General features: G+C 42.0%; 1 protein-coding gene across 2 annotated transcripts; it reads left to right on the top strand.

Annotated features, from left to right (window-relative positions):
• The first annotated feature begins 414 nt into the window (after positions 1 to 414).
• On the top strand, positions 415 to 19,481 carry cfap57 (cilia and flagella associated protein 57). Of its 2 annotated transcripts, XM_066681697.1 has the most exons (22): positions 415 to 840; positions 2,069 to 2,379; positions 2,463 to 2,722; positions 2,839 to 3,013; positions 4,408 to 4,560; positions 5,100 to 5,239; positions 6,596 to 6,761; positions 6,864 to 6,977; positions 7,873 to 8,085; positions 8,565 to 8,738; positions 8,824 to 8,985; positions 11,143 to 11,298; positions 11,397 to 11,490; positions 11,698 to 11,888; positions 12,977 to 13,150; positions 14,576 to 14,734; positions 15,710 to 15,853; positions 16,160 to 16,276; positions 16,566 to 16,700; positions 16,770 to 16,913; positions 17,113 to 17,257; positions 18,611 to 19,481. In XM_066681697.1, exons 1-22 carry the CDS (start codon positions 684 to 686, stop codon positions 18,784 to 18,786), a joined length of 3,660 nt encoding a protein of 1,219 aa, XP_066537794.1. In that variant the 5' UTR covers positions 415 to 683; the 3' UTR covers positions 18,787 to 19,481. The 2 variants fall into 2 exon arrangements, 1 of the variants encoding a protein (XP_066537794.1); XR_010804223.1 differs by lacking the exon at positions 18,611 to 19,481 and having other exon boundaries at positions 16,780 to 16,913; positions 17,113 to 17,248.
• Positions 19,482 to 19,708: the final 227 nt, after the last annotated feature.

The following is a 19,708-nucleotide window of genomic DNA, read 5'->3' as shown; positions in this document are numbered from 1 at the left end:
CAGATAGATAGATAGATAGATAGATAGATAGATAGATAGATAGATAGATAGATAGAACAACCCAGTAAAAAAGAGACAAGGGCAAAGTAGCCAATACAATTACAGAGGTGTAAATAAAGTAGATGATAGTAGAAATAGGAAATCTGTTTAAAAACAAAATACGATGTTCAGTCGCATAAATACAATGCAACTACAATGATTATTATTATTAGAGTTAGGTGTAGTGTTAAGTATTTTTATTACTATTATTATTATTACTATATTATTATTACTATATTATTATTATTATTATTATTATTATTATTATTATTATTATTATTATTTGTAGTAGTAGTATTATTATGTGTGCGTGTTGTTGCTATGGTAACACATGGCTTGTCGTTTCCATGGTTACCATAAACCGTGGCAGTTCTTCAGCCCATTAGCTTGTGAACTACTGTGTTGCTATACGTTGCCTTTTCGCCAGTAAGGTGAGATAAAGAGGTAATAATAAAACATCTGTAAACTCCAGGTGTACTTTACGATTAGTTTAGCTCTGTTTTATCTTGAGTCTCCGCGCTGAAAAGGGACTGCAGTCTGTTGTCAGTCTTTAAAAGCCAGAGGGGTAGCGATAGCTAACTTATTTCTACGACAGAAGTCTTTTTCTCCCTCTGTCGCCCCACGTGAAGAGTCTGAAGGAAGCCATGGTTGCAGTGGTGGCGCAGTCTCATCATGTTTTCGGTTTGAGGACAGGAGTCAAGAATAATCTGCTTTTTGTCGACGAACAAACCGTGCTCTTCCCCTGTGGAAACAACTGTGTGCGCTATAACATCGATCAGAAATGGCAGAGGTTTATTCCAGGTGAGTTCTCAGAGGTACAGACTATTTTAATCATTTTACGTGCATTTTTATTTTCCTGTGGCTTTTATAAAGACTCCTCTAACTGTTCCTAATAACTTTTCCCAAATATATTATTGAGCAATAATGTCAGTGTCCGATTTAGTCTTGTTGTCCCTAAATGAATCAATTTGTGCTCCACAGAGTGAATCCCTAACGTGAGAAACCCAATAAAAAACACTGGTCTGGCATAAAGTACCACATCTAGTTATCAATTAACCCCTAAAACTCACCTCTGTTCAGAATTAAATATTGAGAAGTAAATGTGAAAAATACCTTAATGTTTTCAAGTGGCTTAGATGTAGCTCTACACCTTATCATTCAGTGCTCACAGATCTATGAATAAACAATTAGTCCCCACATTTATCTCCACCCAGACCTCCACAGAAACTGGAAAGCCCCACCCCCCAAGTTGACAATTGGTTCCTTAGGTATGTGAGGTATGAAATGCTGTCTGTCTGAATCTGTGTTTTGAGACATGCTCAGCCAAACAACCGACTGCTTATTTCACTCAGAATATGCCTTCTAGCATTTAAACAACACCACAAGCACACTGTAACAATGTTAAACACTGGATTTTATATTTTCATTTGTGTTTTTTTTTCAGTGCTTAACATTCAGTCCCTAATTCATTCTTCAGGCTTTAGATGAATTAATTTAACTTTGTCTTGTACTTTCACCTTCTGAAATTTTGTGCATAGTCTAAACTCACCAGACCAAACCAAGCATGGACTAGAGGGCTTTTACGGTCCTAAACTGACCACATCATGAGCTGACCTCACTAATGCTCTTGAGGCTGGATGCATTCAAAGCCTCACAGGCTAGAGAAGCTACCTTGGGAAAGAGAGAAAGGGGGGAGTAAATTAACAGTGCTATCTCTTCCATCAATATCCACAGCAGAATTACCCTTGAGCAACGCACCTAACCCTCAGTTGTTTCCTGGGTTATATGGTGTCTGCCCACAGCTCTGGGTGTATGTGTATGTGTTTAATACCCATATGTGCATGCACTACAGTTGCTAACTTGTGTGTGTGTATAAGTACACTGCCACTGATGGGTTAAATGACCTTTTAATAGGGAAAATAAGGCCTCTGTCTCTGTCTTGCTACTCTGGGCTCAGCACTGCAGAAACTGCACTATGTACATTTTGTTGCTAAAAATGACTCATTACTCCTTTAAAAAACGCACACAGGCACAGAGAGGAGTCAGGGGATGCACGCGTTGGCCATCAGTCCAAACCGGCGCTATCTGGCAGTGTCCGAGCACGGAGAGAAGGGCACCATCACCATCTATGACCTGCAGCAGGAGCAAAGCCGCAAGAGGAAGGTTCTGACTGCAGGAGAGATCAAGGTGCAGGAGTTTGTCTGCATGGCGTTCTCTCCAGATTCTAAATACCTCCTAGGCCAGGCTGGGGGTCCTGACTGGACCCTGTTCTACTGGGTGTGGGAGAAACACAAGGTGATGGCCACAGTCAAGACCACAAGCACCGGACCCATCCATCAGGTAGGGAAAAGAAAACACTTAAGACATGTAATGTGTGTCCTGTTTATACAGAACAGAATTTTCACCTTTCTCCTCATTTTCAGGTTAGCTTTAACCCTCATGACAACACTCAGATCTGTGTGAGCGGTAATGGGGTGTTTAAGCTTTTCCGCTACGCAGAGGGGGCCTTGAAACAGTCCAACTTTGTAAAGATGGAGACTCAGAACATTCTCTCTCATGCCTGGATGTCAGAGGAGAGGGTCATTGCCGGCACAGAGACCGGACGACTGCTGGTGTTTGAGTCAGGTAACCTGCACTGGGAGATGAATGTAGCCAGAAAGGCTTCCACACAGGATCTTGAGAGGTGAGTAGATTTTTGACATCCAAATCTGCTTCTTTAGTTTTGCACTGAAACTACAAGAGAACATCTATGAGAAATATTTTTTTGATGTGTCTTATTCCCTTTCCCTTTCCCATCAGATCACAAGAGAAGAAGAAATCAGAAGACACCTTCTCAGAGCCTTCTTCTTTGCTACAGGTGACGGCAATCACAGTGTACTCAAAAGGCTTTGCATGCTCTGCCGGCCCTGGCACTGTGTGTCTGTTTGAGAAAACAGAGGAGAAGGACAACTACAAGAAAACGAGGGAAATAAAGGTGAATACATCTAAAAATATTCAAATTATATATATATTTTCCCTGTAACCCTGCTGGCTCTCTTTGTGCAATGTTGTTATTCCGCATTGAGCTGCTAGAGAGCAATGAGGGTTGAAAATGACAGGGTAAAAACCCCCTGTGTGAGTACAGCTCACACCTTGGCACAAACACAGCCAAGATTATTTGTTAGTTGTATCTTTCTTGATATCCTTGTGTTTCATGTGAAGTCATTGTGTATAGCAGGTGCCATTTTAAGGACATATCCATAAAACATAAACATGAAACTGAAACAAATACTGGGATGTTTATATTGTTTTACTGTTTCTTTCAAAACATTTAGCTCTCATTTAGATGTTATAATCAAAGAAATATAAATGAGGAACCCTGACGCATTTTTCTGTGTCACGTTTTTAAGCAGAGCCCTGTTGAGGAGCTTGGGCACTGTCCCAAATAGTCCATATTCCCTACTACACCCACACAGCACACTGGTTTGACAGGGAGACCTTTGCCCTGTGCCCTACATAGGGTGTAGGAGACAATTGAAATTTAGCCTTGGGTTCGCTGTGGTACAGAAACATAACTGATCACCTCATAAATTTTTAACAAGGAGAAGCACTTAATTCAGTTTTCAGTCAAAACAGAGAAAGAAATGTGCAATAAAACATAATCTCCCAAGATTCTTTTCAGCCCTCAGAGTGCAGGGTCACTGTGGTCAGATTATCTACTGTAAATATTTGAAATATTTGAAAAGAACAAGACAAAATATGTTGTTTGCAATGAATGCAATGGCTAAAGTGCTAACAATTTTCCATTAGATTCTATTATGAAAATGCTAATATGTCTAGCAGACGACAATGACCATGAAACATAGTGGTATATAATTACCCACAGGACGTGAAGCGAGGGTGGGCTGCTGTGTTTTTAAATGCTGTGAGACCCTCTCTAGTGCAGGAAGAGGAGCTGTGTATGAGATAAATATATCCAAATTTCACAGCTGTTTATATTAGAGCTGCACTGTGAAGCCCAAAATGGCACCGAGAGCAAAAATCATGTGTTTGAAAATTTAAAAAATATATTTTTGAAGACAATAAAAATTATTTTATTATTGTTGAAAGAAATCCAGGTTGTTCCAGATTTGTAAGTTTTATACATTTTTGTCTATCTCATTTACATTTCTGAATAATTAACAGCATAGCTAATCTTAGGACACTCAGGAACAGGTTGAAATCGCATTGCATCCTACTATAGAAATGAAAATCCATATGCCATTTGTTGTGGCTCTGCAGCAGGTGATAAAAAAAAAATAAAACAATAAAAACATGAGGGATGGGAAAACATGAGATTCAGCTTTGTTCGTTGTCATCTTCACTAAGCCCTCTATGGTTTGATCTCAGATCCCTCCAGACCCGTGCAGTAATGAGCCGAGTCAGACGGAGCAGCAGGAGATAACAACTCTCTGCATCAGTCCTTCAGAAGAGACCCTGGCCGCTAGCACTGACCGAGGACAGCTCTACAACATCACCCTCTCCTCAGCCGAGTTGAGCAAGGTACTGACCAGCTGGAATACATGGAGACCCATTTAGTCATGATTAATCTTCCCTAAAGCAGAGCATTCTTTAATCTCAGAGACTCTCTTCACTCTTGACTTCCCACTGAGAAGAGTTGGCAAGGTGGTACAACACAACAAATGTGCGATGTATCTGCAACAGTTACTGCAACATTAATCTGAACATTAATAAACATTAATTTGAAAATGAGTCCTTGCTGCGAAGAACCATTCAAAAACTGTTTATCTCCATTGCTATTATTTGAGAAAATAATAAGTTTTTAAGCAGGAAAACATGTTTAAATATAAAGATACAGCCTAAGAAATGCAAGAAATATTTAGTTTCATTTTAAATAGAGGGAACCATACAATGTCATTTCAAGCTGAATATTATTTACAAAGATGCCACATATGTGGTTTTTCCTGGGTTTTTATTGCATGGGCATGGCTTAAAAGCTTATTTCCCCCCTGTACCATCCACTCTTCTCTATTAGAAAGTTTTCATGTAGCATTTAATATTTATTCATTGTGCTTTTCCAGGGTGAACAGGCCCAGTTTGAGTTCCTGTCCCACTCATTCCACTCAGGCATTATCACCGGTCTGTCCATCTGTCTGCGCAAACCTCTCATCGCCACCTGCTCACTGGACCACTCCGTTCGCATCTGGAACTTTGAAAATAAGTAAGAACAGGGCTTCCAGCTCGAGTGAAACACGACCTGCTCCAGTTGTTCTTGGCAAATGATACTTGGACACAGGCAGTTTGCCAGCTTCACATTATCACATCCTCTCCGAGTTCTTAATTCTCTCTGGTTTTGGATATTTTCATTTATTTAACAGGCTAGAAGCACTTTGTCTCATTTCTCCTGGTGGTATTTCATTTGACTGGGCAGTGCTTACATCTGAGGGCTGTTGCATCTGAAGGTTCACCCAGTAAAAGGAGTCATGCATTTAAATTAAAGCCTGTGCTCTGAGGTGACAGAGTGGTGAGGAACCGTCTGCAGGAACAGAGAAGCTGATCCTCAGTGTCAGAGATCCGAGCTGAGCTGCTTGCTTTAGAAATATTCTCAGCTCCTCTGCAGCTCCTGTGCTTAAAACAGGGGTAGGGAACTTTGCCTATACAGGGGATCAAATGAATATTTTCATTTATGGTCTCAGACACAACCTGCAACTGTTACATATAGGCACCATACTAATATCGACATTATGTTCCTTCACAAACCCGCCTTCAGAAAGCAGCCTCAGTCTTTTGAGATCTGTTCGCTGACCACACACTCGCCTGTGGCACACTGTGCAGCTCCTGCTTAGGTCGCTGGAAAGAAGCTCGCTGCAAAACTAGACCTAACTGATGCCACACAGCTATTGGATAAAACTGTACTCAAGGATTTCGCACCCTGTTGGATCATTTGAAAAATGCTAATTTTATTGGCATAAACACAAATAGGTTATGCATAATGCAAAACACACAGCCAATAAAATATAGGAAATATTTAGCAGGACGTTGAGCAGAGGACTGTATGTGACCCATGGGCTGGAGGTATTTAGCTGACCCTGGTCGGGTAAATAAAGATTTATTCGTGTTAAAGAGGATATTTTCTCACAGGTTTCCACAAGTGAACACAGTTACATATGCCACCAACCCCACAGCAGTGTTCGCGCCCTATCTAAACAGCCCTTTAAGCGCCTGTTCCTTTAAGTGATAAGGAGCCGCTCGCTGTTCACTCCGACCCAGAGTGCACAGCAGTGAGGAGCGAGGAGCAGAAGCTCTGGTTTTTAGCTGCTTTTGTCCGGTTCTCTTTCTTCTCTGTTCTTGTTTATTGCGTGTGTTAAGTAGCTTTGTGAACGAACACCTACAAGGTGTTACCAATTAAACTGTATTGGCTTTTCATTGCTACTGTCATCTATGAGCATTAAGTAGGTACCTCATTAACATTGCTTGAACTATATGGGTATAGACAGATAGGTATATAACGTATGTGTTTTGATTAGGTGATCAGTCTGTGAATCAGCTCTGTTCAGTGTTTATTGATTTGATGCAGTGCTCTGGAGCTGTATAAGGAGTTCCAGGAGGAGTCGTACAGCGTGGCCCTACACCCCTCTGGACTTTTCATCTTGGTTGGCTTCTCCGACAAGCTCCGTCTCATGAACCTCCTCATCGACGACGTCCGGACCTTTAAGGAGTTCACCGTTCGCGGCTGCAGAGAGGTTCTGATTCTTTTGTGTCCCTCGTGTGACCATGTCTTTTGAAACAAATTCTCGCAAAGTGAGTGTGTGAATTAAACCGCGGTGTGCTTCGTCTCTCCACAGTGTGTGTTCAGCCACGGGGGACACATGTTCGCAGCTGTCAACGGCAACGTGATTCACATCTACTCCACCACCACATTCGAAAACATCTTGAACCTGAAGGGCCATAATGGGAAGGTTTGTACAACAGAAAATCCAAATAAAAATGAAGACAGTAATATTTCAGGGCAGGGCACAGTAGCCCAAAAGTTACTGTCACTGCCACAGTACTCCAGGGGCTCTGGGTCCTGAGTTTGACACTCACTTCAGGTCACTGTCTGTGAGGAGTGACTGGCGTCCTGTGCTGGGTGTGTTCCTGTGATTCTGGGTAGGCTTTGGACACTCCGTGACCCTGAAAAGTATGAAGCACTTACAGAAAATGAATCGATGAATGAATTTCAGGATGATATTCGTCAGGAATTACACATTCCACTCTTCTCTGTTCTTTCTGTTCTCAGAAAGTGCACTGAATATGAAGGTGCTAAGGTTTTGCTGCTGTGCTACATGGACTGCAAAAATGTCCACGTGCAAAAATGTCCAGCTCATTTAGTAAAGCTCAGCTGTTTTTGGAGAAAGTCATCAGTGCCATATGGCTGACCCCTAAAATAGAACAAGATCAACAGAGCAGATTTGGCCATCTGATATGAATCAGCTGCCATCGCTGAAGTTTAATAACATCTAGAGTTCAAGCATTTGGCCCAGAGAGAGGTCATCCTCTCTCTGTCAGACACAGCAGAGTTCCCCGCTGATACCTCATGCTGATAACACTAGAGATCTGAAAACGTCTTCTTCTGCAGGAGTACAGGAGGTGGTGCACGTGACTCGTGGAAAGGCAAAACCTTTAACAAAACAATTCACACAGTTTACAGGGTAAACATTATTCTTTTGTGTCTATTTCCTTTTCTCAGTTAAGGCGTGTGGATAGCCTCACATTCTCTAAAATGTCTCCTGACACATAAATAGCATTGAATGCAATAAATGAACTAAATGGACAGTAGTGCCAAGCACCCAGACTCTGCTATTGGCTCCTCAGGTGCGGTCAGTCGTATGGGGTGCGGACGACAGTCGTCTGGTCTCGTGCGGGATGGACGGAGCTGTATACGAGTGGAACGCTCTCAGTGGAAAGCGTGAGTCTGAGAGTGTGCTGAAGTCCTGCAGCTACACCGGCGTGGTCCTGTCCCCCGACACTAAGACCATCTTCGCTGTGGGGAGCGACTGCACGCTGAAGGAGATCCAGGACTGCCAGGCAAGTTCAAAGGAGCAATCGCTCATGATATGAAATGGCCATTATACTGACACCTAGAGGCCAGGATGTATTGGATTTTAAACATGGCTGGCCCCAACAAGGCAGAGCCACTCTATGGAGCCGAAAATTGTTCTATCAGTAAAAATATAAAAATACTACTCACTTAATCACATCATAAATATTGTTTGATAAAAGTTTAATGTGAAAATGTTTGATTGGTCATTTAATGCTGCTTTTAAGAATTAAAGGAACACTAGGTAGTATTTTTATCATAAAATCACAGCTTCAAAATCATTGCGATGCTCAGCACTTTAGAAACTGCACTACTATATGCACTACTCGAAACAGGCTGGAGACACCCCACCATCACCACCCCCACAACTGTAGGGGCAGCACAGGAGCAAAAGTACCAATTTTGACCTAGTGTTGCTTTAAATGTGTAATGTAAGTATGCAAACCTTGTATTTGTGTTTCTGCAGATCCTGAGGGAAGTGCTTTCTGATGACATTGCGTACACCACCATCGCCATGACCCGCTCTGGACGAGCACTCTTCACAGGAACTGCCATTGGGACAGTGAGGGCCATCAAATACCCTTTACCACTGCAGAAGGACTGGACCGAGTACCAGGGCCATTCCGCTCCCATCACCAAAGTGTGTATGAAAGTTCAGAAAAGGCTGTCTTTCCGATGTATACTCTCAGTAATGTCAAGCTAATTGAAGTTCTGACTGTCCACAGATGGTCGTCACGTTTGATGACCAGTACCTGCTGACCGTCTCGGAAGACGGGTGTCTCCTTATCTGGAAAATCATTGACAAGGAGGGACGAGGACTGAAACGAGACAAAGAACTGAGTTACGCAGAGGAGATCCTCATTACTAAGTCGGATCTGGAGGAAAAGGTGAGCACAGATTGGTCTCTACTGTAGGGCTGGGCAATTAATCAAAAATGTATCGAAATCGACATTCAGAATTTCTAATCAACATAATCTTGTCTATATTGATTATATAAATTATTTTAACTATTTTTTAATTCTGTTATGTCCCCACTGTGTGTTCATGTACTGTCCCTTTAAAAACATGCTACCAAGCTGTAGTCACGTGACTCTGCCCCTATCTGCCACATGGAGGAGAACCTAAACACAGAGGCTGACAGAGCGACTCAAGCAGCTCGCACCAAACACAATGTCTGTGGTTTGGACGTGCTGTGTTTTGACTTTAATTAAGACGACACCGAACAAAAAGAAGTCAAATGTAAAGGCTGAGAAAAAACAGTTTCAGCCAAAGCACATCACACACCAACTATAAACAGTGCTCAGAAAACAAGAGAGGAACAAGCTCCTAGCGACATTAGGGAAAATATCCCAGCTTTAATACTGGAGCACATTTACAGCACAGGCCTTGTCACTGAACTTTGAGGGTCATAAATACAAAAACAAAATTCATTAATCGTAATTGAGGAAAAATGTACTATTAATCGTGATATTGATTTGCGCTCACAATGCCCAGTACTACTGCGAGGGGAGCTTAGTGTGATCTCTAAACCAAGCAGAAAGACTTCTATGGAAGCAAATCTGTCTCATCAGACTTTGAAATATTACCACCTCTGAATATTTTGCTTCGTAATTATGCATCTGAATATAACTGCTCTTGAATTGAACTCTTGAATTTTCAAGAACATGTTTTCACTGTCATGTGAAATGTGTGCACAATTTCCCCACATATTCTGTCATATCACATGCTGTGTTCACAGGGCCATTACAAAAAAAATCCCACAGTAAAACTTCTTCATCTTCAGGATATCAATAGTCTGTTATATTGTGTCTGTAGTGAGCCTTTCAGATTTTTGAGACACTTTGAAAATAAAGAGATAATATCCGCAGAAGGAAGCTAAACGTGTATATTTTCCACGGTGTGGAAGTTGTGTTCGTATTTCGCCATCTAGCGGCGACAGAATGCAAATAGTGCAGCATCAAGGTGAAAGAGAAAATCCTAATGAATCGATTGCTTATCCTTTGTATCCCGGATGTGTATCTGATTTTTTTTGTAACTCGTATTTTGGTATCTGAATTTGGCCTGTCGAATTTGAGCAACTTCGTAAAATATTGAATTTTTTAAGCTTGAATTTGATCTGAATTTATTAACCTTGAATAATAACAGTGAAAATGTGTTCTTGAAAATTCATGAGTTCAATTCAAGAGCAGTTATATTCAGATGCATAACTGTGAAGCAAAATATTCAGAGATGGAAATCTGAAGACTTAAATTCAAAAGCAACAAAATTCAGATGCATAATTTCAGAAAAAAAATCAAAATTAAATAAAACAAAATCAGTGTTACAAATTCAAAGGTGGTAATATTTCAAAGTCTGATGAGACAGATTTGCTTCCATAGACTTCACTGGCTCCACATAGCACCTCATTGTATTTATCTTGTTATTTACTGTGAGTCTTATGAATTTTTTACATTTACTGTTTATATGCATGCATTACATTTTCTGTGCTTTAGTTTTGTGGTAGATTTATTATTTATTTAATAGAAAATCTGAATCTTTGGGCCTTGTAAGTTACTGTTGTTACAGTGTTTGTATTAGTTCTACTGAATGTTTGAAACTGTTATATTCACACTAAAATAAAAATGTAACATTTGATAAGTTGCAGTAATATGTTCTTGAAAATAATACTTTTATTTGTCAATGTTTTGTCATACCGGCAATAACATTGTTATTGCAAATTGATATTTTGTGATATTATTTTAGGGTCAAGGTGGATTGGCAACTCAAAAGTGTGTGTGAGAATGTGTCGCCCTGCAAAGGACTGGCGCCCCCTCCAGGGTGTGTTCCAGGGAGGCTCCGGACACACTGCGACCCTGAACTGAATAAGCTAATCTCTCCAGGGCTGAAATTTGTTCTACATGTATTAGATGGAACCCCATCACTCCAGAGAACACTATTTCACTGCCCCACAGCCCAGTACTATGGGGAAGTTTATAGCTCTGTAGCCCAGTGTTATAAAGTGAGGTATCTAGCTTCAAAAGATGAGCTTGTATTTCGCTTTCTAGAATCAGATCATGCTGGAGCTGAAGACTAGGGTGGAGGAGCTGAAGATGGAGAACGAGTACCAGCTCCGGCTGAAGGACATGAACTACAACGAGAAGATCCAGGAGCTCACTGAGATGTTCATCCAGCAGATGGAGATGCTCAAGACAGAAAACCAGGTTAGAGCTCTAATTTCACAGGGCTTAGAGAAACTTTGCATGACTTTCAGCAAAGTATGACTTCCTCAGACTGAATCTGGCTCTGTGTTTTACGGCAGGTGTTGAAAACAGAGAAGGAGAAGCAGGAGGCTGCCCACCAGAAGGCTCTGCATGAACTCATTGAGAGACATAGCATGGAGCAACAGGACCTGGGTAAATAACAGCTATTGTGATCATATGCATTTCTGCTTCACAGAGAATGTATTATATGTGAATAAGCAAATGATGGAACACAATCAATCGTTCATCTTCTGAAATGGCTTCGTCATGATTAGGGTCTTCATCCCTCATTCATACTAAAGCTCTCAATTACTTGAGACACCTGTGAGCTTTAAATCGAAAAGGAACTTGCGTCCACAGAGTCCACCAACAACCAGAATCTGTTGCTGGAGTATGAGAAGCACCAGGAGCTGCAGCTGAAGTGTCAAAAGATGCAGGACAGCTACGAGGAGAAGCTGAAGCAGCTAGAGGATGGCAAGGTCCAAGCCCTGGAAGAGATCTCACAGTTCTACGAGGCTAAGCTGCAGGAGAAGGTCCTCATCCTGGGACAGGTGAGGACACCATAATGCCAAGGGTCAAGAGTTTGGTTATTGCCTGGTCTTTTAACAGTTGGGCATGGTCCTTGGTCCATTAATACTTGTAGGAAATATGTTTAATGTCACTTCTCATGTTTTTGTAATAAACTTATTATGATGCCACAAGGGGTGGCATGGTGGGGCAGCAGGTAGTGTCGCAGTCACACAGCTCCAGGGATCTGGAGGTTGTGGGTTTGAGTCCCCTTCTGGGTGACTGTCTGTGAGAAGTTTTGTGTGTTCTCCACGTGTCCGCGTGAGTTTCCTCCAGGTGCTCCAGTTTCCTCCCACGGTCCAGAAACACACATTGGTAGGTGCATTGGCGACTTAAAAATGTCTGTAGGTGTGAGTGTGTATGTGTGTTCCTGCCTTGTGCCCAAAGATTCCGGGAGGGCTCCGGACCCACCACAACCCTGAACTGGATAAGCGGTTACAGACATTGAATGAATGAATGATGTCACAATAAACAGCTCATTTACATACATCAGCACAGTGCTGGGCATCCAGACAGAAGCCAGAGTATAAGTCTTAAAAGCATAAAGTAATACATGCTTATTGTAAGGGATAAAGACAGCAGTGTAAAATAAATGACTATTATTTTTGTACTTAAAAGAACAGTAGGTAATATTTTTACCTTCAAATTACAGATTCAAAATCATTGTGATGCTCCACTGAGCTGTGACAGTGACAATAGCGCCTCTGTCATTGCTACTTCGGGTTCAGCACTGCAGAAACGGCACTATGTAACTTTTGGAAGAGGGTAGGAACCCCCCCCTCACTACGTCTCCCATTTATTTCAGAATGGTGCTGTAAAAATGACTTACATTCTGCAATTGTAGGGGAACCCTGGAGCAAAAATATCATATCCTACCTAGTTTTTCTTTACAACGGCACAGAAATCGTAAAAATTAGCATATTGGCACTTTAAATGGGGAATAAACCACTGATTTACATTTTGGTGTCTACCTCTATGTAAACTACTCATATTATAATTAATTTCACATGCGAGTAATGGTATATGCTTAGCACTGAGTTGTTCACCCCTTTCTGTGCACACTGACCCCTAGTGCCAGGACGAGTCACGGCAGCAGGTGATTGAGTTCGAGAAGGCGAAAAAGGATATGGAGGTGGACGCCGACATTGAGCTGCAAGAGGTCCGCGATAAATTCAAGAGAAAACTACAGGAAGAGAAAGAGATCAATCTGAGGCTGAAGGGAGAGACGGGGATCATGAAGAAAAAGGTGTGTTGTGGTTTCCTTTTATTTATTTGATTCGCTAAGAGAAAGGAACTGAGCACATCCTCTACAGCAGAGGTATTTAAGCTGTTGGGACTCGGAAGTAACGGGGTGTCATGGGTGAGAGGTTGGTAGGTGTGTGTGTAAGTGTGTGTTGCCCTGTGAAGGACTGGTGCCTTGTGTTCCTGCCTTGTGCCCAGTGATTCCAGGTAGGCTCCGGACCCATCGCCACCCTGAACTGGATAAGGGTTACAGACAATGAATGAATAGAGTAAACATTAGTGTTAAATATAGCAGCATGGAGAATAGGCTGCTTAGGGACCCCAGGAGGAGGAGAGGAAGCCCCCCAGAGCCGGAGTGTGTGAGCTGTAAAGGGCAGAAGGTCTTATGTGCCATGTGCTGCTTTTTAGAAGAAACTGTTTGAATACCTCTGCTCTACAGGGTACTTTTGAATTTGTTAGTCCCTGGCTATTTTTCAGAAATTACAAAGTTAATTAGCCAAAGTTGAATGATTATTACTTCTTCCTAAATGCCAAAAAATGTAGACAGTCAAATTTCTTTTGTTTCTTTTACACTATAAATTACTTTAAAAACATCAACTGGGATCCACAGATGTGGATTTATATGTAAAATTTTACCAGAAAAGATTTTGAGTGTTCCAAATGTATGTATTTGATATTTATATATTAAGTCTAAACAGAGCATCACATGTGGTGTCCCATAGTGTCCCTTTGACCATCGAAAATAGTTTTTTGGTAGAATAAAAAAAATACAGTTTGTTTTATCAATTACTACAAATATATATTGCATGGTTAATGTTTGGGCCGTGAAAAGCCATATTGGGCAATATTAGGTTCTAACAAGCAATAATTGACTTACTAAGTGTGCAGCTATTAGCCCTTTCTGAAAAATAAATAATAAATATAATTAATACATATTCAAAGTGTCAAAATTGTGTCAAACAGTGCTCCATTACCTTGAATAATGCGTTAAATGAATGGTTAGGGTGCCCTCTTGTGGCCGTTAAGAATATAGTATTATAAAATGCAATTCCCCTTATAATACAAAAGATGAAAAAAAATATCTTTTTTTATTATTTATTTATTTAAAAATAAGTGTTGTACATGGTTTGCTTAAGGCAGATTCCTCATTGTTTGTCTTTATATTTACATAAATTACACCACCCCGTTGGAAAGAAGACAGTTCTAGCGTTCATATGACACCTTAATCATGCATATATTTCATAAAATATGAAAGTTATGAAGCAGAGAATGTGAAATTACAAGTCTGAAACCACCAGTGGTTCATTGGAGTCAATAAGACTATAATATGCTAATATACTATAATATGCTAAGGGCAATGTTGACATATCTCCACTTGGTAAAGACATCTCTGTGACACAGCCTTTGTTGTAAACGTGTCTTGCTGCAGTTCAGCAGCCTCCAGAGGGAGATTGACGACAGGAACCTGGAGATCGAGAGGCTGAAGGTGGAGCAGAAGGAGCTGCAGGCGGTCATCAAGTCTCTGGAGAAAGACATCCTCGGCCTGAAGAGGGAGGTTCAGGAGAGAGACGAGGCCATCCAGGACAAGGTGGGGTCCTAAAGGCACTACAACACGAGCACAGATCATTGTAATGCACATAAACTCCCCCTGGATACAGCTTTAAAAGACGAGGTCAAGAATTGTGGTCACTTTCTACGTGTCGTGTGTTTAACTTGTCTATAAAGCTCTGATGTTATATTACATATACCACACAGATTAGTTTAGCTCTGATTATTAGTAGTTTTCCTAGAGAACGTTTTCTCTGCTGGTGCCAGTCCTCTAAGGAAATGAATAGAGTTCTCCTCCAGTGCAGTTTCCTTTCATTTTGAAAAGCGTGGGACGAAGAGGCAGGATGCATATAGATTGTGTGCAAATATGAGAAATCCGCTTCTATTTATTCTTTTTTTATTGTTAATTTATCTTTTGTTTTATTTTATCCTTATTTTTATATTTAATTTGATTTTTTGCACTTATTTCTTTCCCTTTCATTGCTATTGCACAGTGTCCACCCATTGATTTATATTTATTATTATTATTATTATTATTGTTATTAGTGTGTTTAAGTCTTTTATTTGCTTCCAAAATTCTCGTGTTTGGGCCCTGTGTGCCACCGTTCAAACATATGTTGCCTAGCTGAAACAGTATGGTACACATTGTAAATACTACCCTGGGCTCCAAAGTGTTGGCTGAGGAACTATATTTTGGGGCGAGAGAAACAGTGTAATCCGTCCCTTTAAGGTTGTGTGACCACAGCACGGAGAGTAATGGTCCTCTGTTGTGTTTCTCCCTCTGACTGCTCGTAAATCAATAGATGGATTATGTTTCCAGTGTTTTTGTAGGATAAAGGCCAGTCACTTTTAGGATTTATAATAGGAAACCTGCAGCATGTGTGTAATATAGTTGTCAGAGATGAATAGCTGAGGGCCGTCATCCCTTGGTGTAAAATTATGGAAGAAGCTGGTCATAAAGCATCTGAAACAGAGCTGAACAATAGCTCAGAGGGTCTCTGTTCTTTCGATGCAGGAAAAGCACATCTACGATCTGAGGAAGAAGAGGCAGGAGCAGGAGAAGATCAAATTCGTGTTGGACTACAAAATCACAGATCTGAATAAACAAATCGAGCCCAGGGAGAATGAGATCAAGGAGAAGAAGGAGCAGATCCAGGAGGTGGGACTAATATGGCTGTGTGTAAAAGCCGTGGCGCCTCTGGTCAAATAATGAATTGATTCTGGGTCGTTTTCTATTGCAACACAACATCTGCCAACAGCCACATGTGGAAGCAGCAGCATAACCACATAACCTACAAAAATATTGCCACAGTGTATTTATTATAATTTACAACTCAGTCGTTTTTTTTTTTTTTGTAAAATTGTACCAAACAACTCTGTACAACCGTTTAAGAAGACACTCAGCATTTGTAAATGGTTCCTTACCGTTTCTGGGGGTTTTTTTATTTCTTTTTTTTTTTTTCAGATGGAAGGTGAACTGGAGCACTTCCATAAGAAGAACACTCAGCTGGAGCTGGCCATCACTGAACTAAAGCTGAAACTCAAAGCCACGGACAAAGAGATGCACAAAGAGATGCAGAGGGTTAGTCAAGAGACTGTAAGCTGTGCTGTGGGACACTCACTGCCATGCTCCACTTCTGTACCTGAGTCAGAAACTGTGTGTGAGTGACTGAGTGAGTGTGTGATTCCCGCTGATGGTCTGATCCAGGTTGTGTACCTACTGCACCCCCAGTGATTCCTGGTAGGCTCCGGACCCACTGTCACACTGATCAGAGCAATAAGTTACAGGAGATGAATGAATGACTGAACGAATGAATGAATGAATGGTGATATTACTGAAACTAAGAGAGCGACTTCCGCCCTTTGTCCAGGTCCGAGGCATGGAGGCATTGGTGCGGAAGTTCAAAATTGACCTCCACAACTGTGTGGGGTTCATCCAGGAGCCAAGGAAACTGAAAGACAGCATCAGAGAGCTGTACGAGCGCTACGTCCAGCAGTCAGACGTGGTGAGAAAAACACACACACACACAAAACCCAGTACATTTCTAGCAGATTGAGAGTGCTTTTCACATTAGGTGGAGATAGTTGGTGAGGACGCAGACATCCAGAGAGAGTACAGCCGCCAGAGAGAGCACCTCGAGAGGAACGTGGCGTCTCTGAAGAGGAAACTGGCCAAAGACACCGAGGTCCACCGAGCCACCAATGTCAAGATCATGCAGGTAACAGAGCGTTAGACCTGCTGTGTTGTGCTCCTGCGCGGTTGTTAGTAGTTCCATGTTCCTTTCACTTTTTGATCAGTGAAGCACTGTTTTTTCACGTAGTTGCCCCGACTACTCAGGGGTGGCTCACTGCTGGATGTAATGACATAGTAGAGTGAAGGGTGTCCATAGGGCATGCTGTTGTTTTGTTTTTGTGCAGGAGAACGTCTTCCTAATTAAAGAGATTAATGATCTGCGGAAGGAACTGACGGTGGTCCGAGCCCAGGTCCGTGACTACGAGAGCCAAGCGGGTTTAAATAAGAAGAACATGGTCAAGACACCCACCAGCATCCAACGTAAACCAGGTCGGGTCACAGTGTGTCCTGGGAAAAGTTGATTAAATGACTGAGATCAGTATTTTCTAGGTGCAGCAATCACACACACACACTACTGATTAGGGGCAGTGAACACACACATGCACACACACACACACACATTAGTGATTAGGAGCAGTGAACACACATTCACACACACACACTAGTGATTAGGGGCAGTGAACACACACACACACACACACACACATTAGTGATTAGGGGCAGTGAACACACACACACACACACACACACACACACACACACACACACACTAGTGATTAGGGGCAGTGAACACACACACACACACACACACACACTAGTGATTAGGGGTAGTGAACACACACCCACACACACACACACACTAGTGATTAGGGGCAGTGAACACACACCCACACACACACACACACTAGTGATTAGGGGCAGTGAACACACACACACACACACACTATTGATTATGGGCAGTGAACACACACCCACACACACACTATTGATTAGGGGCAGTGAACACACACCCACACACACACACACACACATACTAGTGATTAGGAGCAGTGAACACACATTCACACACACACACTAGTGATTAGGAGCAATGAACACACATTCACACACACACACTAGTGATTAGGGGCAGTGAACACACACACACACACACACATTAGTGATTAGGGACAGTGAACACACACACACACACACACTATTGATTAGAGGCAGTGAACACACACCCACACACACACACACACTAGTGATTAGGGGCAGTGAACACACACCCACCCACACACACACTAGTGATTAGGGGAAGTGAACACACACTCACACCCACACACACACACACACACTAGTGATTAGGGGCAGTAAAGACACACCCACACACACACACACACACACTATTGATTATGGGCAGTGAACACACACCCACACACACACACTATTGATTAGGGGCAGTGAACACACACCCACACACACACACACACACACTAGTGATTAGGGGCAATGAACACACAAACACATACACACAAATACACTAATGATTAGATGCACACACGAACACACACACTGCACCCTTTAAAGCTGATGTATGTAAATGAGCTCCATTCTGATTGGCTGCCCGGTATTGTGCCTCATTCAAAAAGCTGTATCTTCATCATAAATATAATCACAATGTTGACGATGCAGCTCCAATGGTGCAGTGGGGAGTGTGTGGTATTTGGAGTATGAACGACACACTGCTATGAAATACTACAGTGGACAAACAAACCCAGAACCACCAGAGACAGGCCTCCTACGTCTCCTCTAAAACTGACCTCAGGTCTGACTCTCCTCTCCTCTTTGCTTCCCCCTCAGCGTCTGCCTCAGCTGCGTCTGTGTCCAGGCTGAACTTCGAGGAGGAGGCAGAGCGGATTATTCAGCTTCAGCGTCTGGAGATTCAGAGACTCAGACATGAACTGCAGGGTCACAGCCAAACTCTGTCATTGCCCTCTCCTTCGGCCATCACCAAACTCCCAGCACTGACCACGTGAACACAGCTTCAAACAGCCACAAACATCCAGCCGAAAACTTTACTGTAGTTGTTTGAAGCTCTGAAAGGGCGAGTGTCATCGCGTTGGAATTTGTAAATATATATTTAAACACCAGATAGCTTAATATTTCTGCTGCGTATTTGCTTTCAGTATCTGCTGCTTTTTCATGATGTATGACGTTGGGAGTGGGCTGTAAACGTACAAATAATAACACTGTTATATCACAATTAATACAACCTTTATAACAATAAAATAAATATATGAAGTAAAATAAATATGTTTTCAAATATTCATCAGCTGTAATTCTTCCAAACTTCCTTTTGGAACAGAACTCTTCAAATTTATTTTGAACTCATTGAAACGTAAGTACTTTTTACTAAATTACAAACATAAACAGAGCACTTTACAGAAGCACTTTGTGCTTCTAATTTTACAGACTGTAGTCCATCTGTTACTTTGCATAATCTGTTAGCTCTATTTCACAGTGACACTGAGGTGGTGGTGGTGTGTTAGTGTGTGTTGTGCTGGTGTGAGTGGATCAGACACAGCGGTGCTGCTGGAGTTTTTAAACCCCTCAGAGTCTGAACTGAGAATAGTCCACTGACCAAAAACATCCAGCCGACAGCGTCCTGTGTCACTGATGAAGGACCAGAGGACGACTGACACACAGCAACAGATGAGCCACTGTCTCTGACTTTACATCTACAAGGTGGACCAACGAGGGAGGAGTGTCTCACAGAGTGTACAGAGAGTGGACACAGGGTTTAAAACCTCCAGCAGCACTGCTGTGTCTGATCCACTCTCACCAGCACAACACACACTAACACACCATCACCAGCAGTCACTGCAGTGCAGAGAATGATCCACCACCACATCACACCTGCTCTGTGGGGGTCCTGAGTGCTGAGGAACAGTGGGGAAG

The sequence above is a fragment of the Hoplias malabaricus genome, chromosome 9, assembly GCF_029633855.1.
Source record: "Hoplias malabaricus isolate fHopMal1 chromosome 9, fHopMal1.hap1, whole genome shotgun sequence".
NCBI lineage: Eukaryota > Metazoa > Chordata > Actinopteri > Characiformes > Erythrinidae > Hoplias > Hoplias malabaricus.
This window is presented reverse-complemented; position numbering and strand designations above follow the sequence as displayed.

Excerpts from the sequence above, each read along its gene's own strand:
- cfap57 (XM_066681697.1), top strand. The coding sequence starts at position 684 with ATGGTTGCAGTGGTGGCGCAGTCTCATCATGTTTTCGGTTTGAGGACA. Across the intron at positions 5,240-6,595 it reads ATCTGGAACTTTGAAAATAA|TGCTCTGGAGCTGTATAAGG; the intron begins GTAAGAACAGGG and ends GATTTGATGCAG. Across the intron at positions 11,299-11,396 it reads TGCTCAAGACAGAAAACCAG|GTGTTGAAAACAGAGAAGGA; the intron begins GTTAGAGCTCTA and ends GTTTTACGGCAG.